General features: G+C 40.2%; 1 protein-coding gene across 1 annotated transcript; it reads left to right on the top strand.

The window, feature by feature from the left end:
* On the top strand, positions 1–8,603 carry LOC146784375 (uncharacterized). The gene is made up of 5 exons (XM_085634471.1): positions 1–273; positions 2,887–3,186; positions 5,914–5,993; positions 7,817–8,120; positions 8,437–8,603. Exons 2-5 carry the CDS (start codon positions 2,946–2,948, stop codon positions 8,553–8,555), a joined length of 744 nt encoding a protein of 247 aa, XP_085490597.1. The 5' UTR covers positions 1–273; positions 2,887–2,945; the 3' UTR covers positions 8,556–8,603.
* Positions 8,604–9,018: the final 415 nt, after the last annotated feature.

The raw sequence follows: 9,018 nt of genomic DNA, 5'->3' as shown, positions 1-9,018 counted from the left end.
TGTTCTGCTCTGCACGTCTTGTTTTCTTGAGTCACAAACTGCTGTAAAACCCCTACCTTCATGGTGGTCATTTAGGTACTACCAGGAGTAAAAGTCTCATTAGTATTCCTGCTACGACTCACGCTAACCGTGGTCTTAATGGTCACTAAAGGCAGTGCACGTGCGTTCAGGCTGCACGCCCAAGCAGGGCTCACTGGTGGGAATGGAGATCACTGATCGGATTGCAGGTGACAGCACTCACTGATTTCTGAATGGTGAGTGTGAAGCGTTAAGGTAACCATGTTGTTCCTGCTTACATTTCACATGGTTTGCTAAATTTTGCATTCCCTATGAGCGTTTGCTTTTTCCATGATGATGTTACTTTTTTTTGGTAGGCTGCATATTGCTCTAGGCTATTGCGTCATTTACATTGAGCCTCATCCTATAGCCGGCAGCAATTGGGTTGTAGTTGAAGGCAGTGTGAGTTTTGATTCATGGAAAGGTAGCTCAAAGGGTTAATGACCCTACTGCAAAGAACATGTACAATGCAGATCACAAAGTGCACATAATGTAAATAGGTCAGTGGGCTAATGCTTTTCTCAGAGAGATCCTTTTGTTGCTTGCAATTTATAAGTTAAAATCCTAACATAGAACAGTGCGCTATTAACTCTCATCTACGAGCTGCATACAAACAGCAAGGTATAAATTAGAGCGTTATGTTTTTCCTCCAGTCTTTGATTATCCTAATGTTGCAAAAAGTGTTCTTTTGGTCAGAAATCAATTCTGATTATTAAAGAGAACCCTAAACCTTGGTATTACGTTTTAAAATCTGTTTTTATGTTTCTCCAGACCAATCACTATTAAACTATACGGCCTACTAGTATGGTTGTCATGTGACTCCTACACCTTGTAGTCCTTAGTCTTATGTAACATTTTCTATACGGTGATTTACACACATATTGATTGTCTCTTAGTAATGTTTGTGATGTTAAGTGCTCTGACACCCTACACTGGTATGAGTGGCGCTGTAAATCAAATTAAATGCGTCTGAGAGAGTGTGGTTATGGAGACTTGAGGGGCACTGTTAAAGGGTGGTAGTGAGGGAATCAATGGCAGAGGTGGTCATTGGGGGGCACTAACGAACATTAATGCACAGGGCACCACCAGTGCTAAGGCCGGCCCGGGCCTTGAGGCCAGTCTGCTCACCCATAGGTACCTCCATTGGCCTTGTTTCAGCAGTAGTAGCTGCAACTCACCAGGGATTGGCAAAGCAGAATTTGCACGCACACCAAACTAAGTTCGCAAACTTCACAATCTCTCTGCTTCATTCACAAGCACCTTTAACATGTGCTGCTTGCTGTGGGGCCACTGAAATTATATATGCAGCAAAGGAGGACAAAATTATGCCGCTGTGTTGACTAAATTATGCATTAAAAAAAAGGCTGCAGCGTAATGCTGTATGTTTTCTGATATTTTATTATTTTGACATGTGTACACATGCTAACAGTCTTTGGAAAGATTTTGCCTCATTAGTATCAGTGTAACATACAAATGCAACAGTGAGAAAGGTGATCAGTCAACCTTTGCACTAAGCCATCCACTCCGCAGCAAAACAAGTCACATTTTTATTTAACTTTTGATGCGTTTGAGCTATAAACCATTTAGTAGTTGAAATGGTCAGATCATGCAGCAGATCTTCCATTAGGAGGCAAATATGGCAGAGGCATAATTATATAGAAAACATTTTGCAAACTAGGATATTTTGCCATTCATGTTTGAACTGCCGTTGTGGAAAACGGGAGAACTGATGATGACAAACTCCATGGCTCGGTGACAAATGGCTTGTGCTTCCACATTTTATCGTATTTAGGACATTCTGTGATTAGAAGCATATCCCACTTTGTGAATGTGTTTTAATGTCAATAACTCAATATAACCTTAAATAATCATGTGTATCCATTGTTTGATGAAACTGGGCAGTGAAATGCCAAACTAATACTAAAAATTTGGATGTTTGCACATTCTGCCCACACCTCTGGCTCTGCCCACTGATCCAATCCTTGGGTTATTCCCGCCCTCTGGTTTTGGGGGTAACACCCCTCATCAACCAGGCTAGCTCGAATCCAGTGGCAAGGGACCTTGTCTGGGCATACCCTGCCAACTTAGGGTGAACAAAGCAACCACGAGGAGATGATGGACTGAGTGCTGCAACTTTTCAGACACTCACCGCCAGTCACAGATCTGTGTTGAATCCGTCATCATTCTTTAGCTCACTTCGCCACCCTAGTCTATCAGTGTCCGCTTTGTGAGTGTGGTGTTTGAGCTATGTCTGCATGGATAATTTTCGAGGGTTAATAACAGGGTAGATACATTCCTGATAAGTTGCTGCATGTTTTTAGATTTTCAGCGTGAGGGTGTGTATATTGCTGTCTAATATGGAGCATGAGTTTCTGAGATGACATAGGAGTATCAAACTGGGTGAGATATCATATCTTTCTGAAGGCAAGAGAAGCTGTTTTGATAAGGGGCTAGATAGTTTAGAGTATGTGAATGTGATTTGATGCCTGATGGCATGTGTTTGGGTGTTTTAGGTGTGTGATGGCATTTGGGAGTATCATAGTGTTTGTGGATGTATGATTATGTATGTCTGGTGATATGCTTGAGTGTCTGTCAGTGTGGGTGTCTATTGTGCAATGGGGACTACATTGTTGAGTGTGGAATGGGCTTGTCAATGTGTGCAAGAATTTCATGGTGTACACTGAAGCTCCATTCTGCTTAAGTGTCCGGTTCCATTTGTCAGTAGCTGAGGATTATTTTGATGGTACAGTGAGTTGAAAGCACCATGCACAAACTATCCCATTCACTGCAGGTTACATCACAGTTAAATATTTACTCTTTCATTTACAGGGATTAAAAAGAATAAGGCAGCTTAGATTTTTTATTTTAATTCAGAACATTTGGAAGCCATGGCGCACATGACGAGGAAATCGAGTAAGGACTGCTATTGCTGTATATTTTACTATGTAGACCGATCAGTTGTGCTGCAAAGTCATGCGGAAGTCACATTTAATGCAACGGAGAAGACTTCAGAACTTTTATTAGGAGCCCGCTGTCACAGTGCCTTTGAAACATTTGACCTAGATGATGAAGGAACACCTACCAAGAAGAAAATGATTTATAAAGGGATCCTAGTCTTCTACAGTGAATGTAAGTGTCTTCAATATGTATGTTTCACGGTCCCCCTGTCAGTTAAGTTTGCTTTTGAATATTGCTGAAATGCATATCAATACTAATACCTAGGCTCAGTTACTGCTGAACCAGTTATGGCCATAGAATGCTATCTGGTTCGGCCTTTACACAATCTGTACATTGAAACACCAGTCTGCCCCTGATGATATCCAGTACCTTTCTTTTCGGTATCAAGTGAGAATAAATTTCACATATGCAATGCTCCCTTTTCCACTTTGGCTCTACGTTGTTTAAAACAGTCATCTCATCTTATGGTAAATCACCTTTTCCTTGGCATTGAAGATCTGCTATTAAAGGTACATCAAATGAAGTCTTTTCTCCTCATGTCCCATCATGCAGGCCTCCATGCTGCACTTTCGATCTCTATATTTCTATTCCCTTGGCTTATTCCACCGACTCCCAAAATACTAGTGGCATATATTCTACTCTGATCACAATCTCTCGTAAGCCCATTGGCGGCTATTACTGTAGCCAGTTCTGACAACCCTACACCTATGTCCAAAAACCTCTTTCTGAGGTGTTACATGCCTGCCCACAGCTCCATAGAAAATGACTACAAATTAAATACATAATGTAATGCAATACCTTACACATATGTGACCTGATTTACACATTGGTGGATGAGTACTCCATCCCAAACATTATGAATTACCCATCCACCTTATTACAAATGCATTGGGATGTGATGCACTTGCAATAAGGTAGAGAGGATCTGTCATGTACATTGGCATGTTCACTCCATTGAAGATCAGAATACCATGGAGCAGCAACAGACTAATTGAGGGTCCATAGTAATTGTTCATTTTACACTGGGTACTCTAATCTCACCAGTTTCAGTGACAAGTAAATTTACACAATAGGTCATACAAATAAGTACTGTATCGCAAGTCGTTTGCAAATAGGAACATTTTGAAAATGAATTCTTTTTTTTATGTTACAGTCAAAAAACAATGTGCAGCTGTAAAAAAGACTATGGATGTGTTTATTAAAAAAAACAGTATGACTTTAGCACAGGATTTGGACAAGGAATTGGTACATATGGGTAACATTGAGACAAAAAAACTGTCTTCAAAGAAAAAAGATCGAGCTGCTAGTCCATTAAAAGAGATGGGTAACATTGAGACAAAAAAACTGTCTTCAAAGAAAAAAGATCGAGCTGCCAATCCATTAAAAGAGATGGGTAACATTGAGACAAAAAAACTGTCTTCTAAGAAAAAAGATCGAGCTGCCAGTCCATTAAAAGAGCTTAAAGAAAATATGCCAGTTGTAGGAAGTCAGAAACGCAAAAATGATTTCAATACTTTACAAATGAATAAATCAAAGATGGATAAATGCGAAATCGAAAATTCAAAACCTGCAACCAAAATGAAAAAGCAGCAATTCGCCAGAAGCATTAAGCAGCAACAGAAGGATGGCATTAAAAAGAAAAATGTTGTTGTGACATTATTAAAGAAAAATACAACCAAAAAAACGAATTCAAAATGTGTAGATCCAACAATGCAAAGAATGTGTGAGCAATTTTCTGGATATAACTTTCAATTACAACAGAGTGATGTTTTACATACTTCTGTGACAACGAACTACACTGATCCGCCACCAAAAACTCCAAACCAGACTAGAAATTCTATCTCAGAAAGCATTAACACTGGGCAAACTATTGCCCCATCAACCAGCACTGCACCTTCAGGAACACTACACTGTAGCCCTGTAACAACAAATCTGAATCATAGGCAACTAGCAGAGTGCAATAGCTTTACTTCTGTTCCACGAGCAGGCCATACGCTTTCATTCAACCATTTGACCGCTAATGGAAAACCCAAACAACATCAAGTTTTGAGCAATCCAGGCCTACAAAAGTCAACTATAGAAAGACCGGATTACAGTAGACAGGGAGTTGGGAAACACAAAGATACAACTACTTCTGCTCTAGCGTCTAACAGTCTTTCTTTCATTCAACAAACTGTCCATCAGTCAGGAAGTATACATGGTTCTGCGAGGGACTCACTCAATATTGATAATCAATGTGCAGAATTCAATCAGACAGAATTACATTGCACCATGTCGTCGCCTACAATACCGTTGCACAACAATTATTTATTGAATGCCTCGGAAGCTATGACATCTGTCTCCCCTTCAAGATATGTGCCAAGAGTCCATGACGAAACAACACAATATAGTGGATCAGAACCCACGATTCATAGCCAAAAAGATTGGCCCCAAGTTAATTCACATCCACTCCAACCATCACAAAGTAATACATCCTATCAATCATCTGTGCATCCAGAGAACCAACTTCAATCCTCTGTGCTGGCACAACAAATACATTCTGAATACAGGCCACAGCAAATGCAAGAATCGCTAATTGCAACCATCAATAAATCCATTAACATAGCCAATGGTGAAGAAGATCAGATATGGGAGAATCTCGGCAATTGTCAATCTAATGAAGATGATTTTGACAACGATAATGAACTGTCTGACCACAGTGAGGCAAGACCTAACGTGTACAATAAAAAAGATCACAGAGAAACCAATAGAACAAATGTGCAAACACATATAAATTGTGCTAATGTGATAGCTGGTAAGTTTAAAGTCTTCTTTTGTATATGCCAACTTAAACTATCAAATGATTCATGAAATAAAACCAATATACATTTAAATGTACATATATTTGCTTTTTTGCAGCACTTGGGATTGACCTAAAAGATCTCCCAGTGGTGACAAAGGCTATTAGAGGTCTCCTGAATATCCTTTCAGAAACTAATGTAAGTTTGTTCTTTGATAATTGTTCAGTTATTTGTATTGTATGCTTCCAGTTGCTGTTGTGAATTTAAAATTATATACGCCAAATTTTTAAAGTCACGTGCAGTGAATTCTCCACTTTGTTGTCCCTGCGCACTTATAACATTTTACCCCCATTTCATTCCACCACCCATTACCACATTTTTTATCCTCCTGGATAGCTTATGCAGATTTATATGCAGAAGCAAACTGTGTAGTATTTTTATTTTATATTGGCATGTTCACTCCATTGAAGATCAGAATACCATGGAGCAGCAACAGACTAAAAACACTATAGCTATTTTTAAACCACTCAGCCCATGGTGTATGATGTCACCTGAAACTCAGTGTAAATTGTTCCTATATTGCCATTCTATCACCCCTGATATATGTATAAGTTCATATTCACCCATACAAAAAACTTGATATCCGTTTCATAACATTAATATGTACATGGTGGTGTTGCATATCTCTCTATCTTTACCTCTCTAAGGGACAGATGTACGACCATAGCATTTAGCGACTCGCAAGTTGCGCGCAATTGCGAGTCGCACTTTGCGAGTCACTAAATACTATATATAACAGTGTCGGAGACACTGTTTGTGATTCCCAATGGGTTTGCAAATTGCATGCCTCATCAATATTCAAGAGGCACTCGCAATTTGCGACACCATTGGGAATGGCTGGATCTCCCAGCTATGGTGGCCTGCTGGGCTCCGCAAACCTCCATTTCTGAGACTACTTTTAAATGAAGTAGTTTAAAAAAAAAAAAAAATGCAGCCCGGGATGCATTATAAAAAAATGAAACTTTTTTTTAAACATTTTTTTTAATGGGAGGTAGTGTTGGGATTCCTATGGGTGTGGCACCAGCGCTCGGATGATGCTCAAACTGTTACCAACGCATATTGTGGTTGCAAAACATTCTTACATAGGCCTTTGACTCGCTATTAGGAAGGGACGCCCTTGGAACGTCTCTTTCTAATAGCAACTCGCAATTCCTATTTAGCGAGTCACAAAACAAATGCGACTCGCTAAATCGGGATTCTTACACTGTCCTATTACATTTTGCATGTGCAAACGGGTCACAAACCAGTTTGCACATGCAAAATAGGGTCGTACATCTGGCCCTCTTTCGCGCTCGCTCTCTTTCGCACTCGCTCTCTTTCGCGCTCGCTATCTTTCGCGCTCGCTCTCTTTCGCGCTCGCTCTCTTTCGCGCTCTCTCTCGCGCTCTCTCTCTCTCTCCCTCTTTCGCGCTCTCCCTCTTTCGCGCTCTCCCTCTTTCGCGCTCTCCCTCTCGCGCTCTCTCTTTCGCGCTCTCTCTCTTTCGTGCTCTCTCTCTCTCTCTCGCGCTCTCTCTCTCTTTCGCTCTCTCTCTCTCTTTCGCTCTCTCTCTCTTTCGCTCTCTCTCTCTTTCGCTCTCTCACTCTCTTTCGTGCTCACTCTCTTTCGCGCGCTCACTCTCTTTCGCGCTCTCTCTCTCTTTCGCGCGCTCTCTCTCTCTTTCACGCTCTCTCTCTCTTTCGCGCGCGCGCTCTCTCTCTCGCGTTCTCTCTCTCTTTTGCGCGCTCTCTCTCTCTTTCGCGCGCTCTCTCTCTCTTTCGCGCGCTCTCTCTCTCTTTCGCGCGCTCTCTCTCTTTCGCGCGCTCTCTCTTTCGCTCTTACGAGAGTTTTTTGAAATGTTACTTGGGGCATTAAACAAGAGTTGTTGCACTCTACTGAGAAGACTCATGTTAATGTTAATTTCATATGAAGGCTAATTTCATGTGTTTGTATCTCTAATATCCATCTCCATTCTTTCAATGCAGGAAGAAACGACCTCCGCTTCAGAGATGGGGAGTGCATTTTTAGAATACAGGCAAGGGCGACTTATACAACTCATTAAGGACCCAAAAAATCCTCTTCGATACAACGATATCTTGGTAGATGCTGGCCAACTTTATAGTTTAATTGCAAGAGCACCAACTTCAAGTGATCCTGGAGCATTTGTGCTAAATCGCGTCATATCTATGGTATTCAACGATCAGGAATTGGCAAACAGCAAAGGAACTGGTCAAAGAAAGCATTCGAAGGATAGAGGCTTGAATGAAGAGAAAGTTTCTGCTTGCAGAGGTATGTTTGGATGTATTGTGTATATATATATTGAACTAGTTAACCTTAGTGTATTCCTTCTTTTTTATCAATTGAAAGTGTTTAAAGGATACTTGCCAATAGCAAAGTCCTGTGTGTACTCTACAAGAACCACCACCACTGAGGGGGAATGAGGGGAAATCAAAGGTAGTATTTTGAGTCAGTGGGTTGCAGGTGGTAAATGGAACTGTGAGGACACTGACTGAAGGATATGATCATGACAGAAATCAATTGACCTGACTGTTCCAACCTATTAATGTATATTTTTAATGTATCCACTTTTATATTTATTCTACAGAATTTGTTTGGGCGCTTTGCAAGGAGCACCACTGGAAAGTCCCAAATAGTGACCAGCGTATCTTTAACAACAAGTGCACTAATGCAAGACGGAAATTTTCACCACATCAAACTTTATAAGCTTTGGTAATATTTGTCACGTTTCTCTAAATCTAGACTGATAATTTGATAGACAATAACTTTATTCAAACTTTTACCACTGATGTGCTTATAAACTTTAATTCATATAGCAATATATCTAAAAGTGAAAATGCCAAGAGACGGACCGGTTATATTTGTCACTTTTTAAAAATCTGTTCTGATAATTTGGTAGACTATAACTCCATTCAAACATCTGATGTAGACATTTTTACTAATAATGTGGTTTACAATTGTTAAATTGTAAGTTCAACCAATCTGCAAGTTTCTTCTGTCAATAAAAAGTCATCTCACAGGTCACCTGCATCTCCTTCAGAGCATAAGTTAATGGCATAAAAGCCTTGTACAATGTGTTTAGCAAATTGTTTTTCAAAATTATACCATTAATAGAGTATGGGGGAAAATAAACACAGGCGTTAGAACAGTTAAGCTTTTATCTGGCGAC

Source organism: Triturus cristatus, chromosome 11 (genome assembly GCF_964204655.1).
Source record: "Triturus cristatus chromosome 11, aTriCri1.1, whole genome shotgun sequence".
Taxonomy (NCBI): domain Eukaryota; kingdom Metazoa; phylum Chordata; class Amphibia; order Caudata; family Salamandridae; genus Triturus; species Triturus cristatus.
Note: the sequence above shows the minus strand (reverse complement) of the source record. Positions and strands in the feature narration are given on the sequence as shown.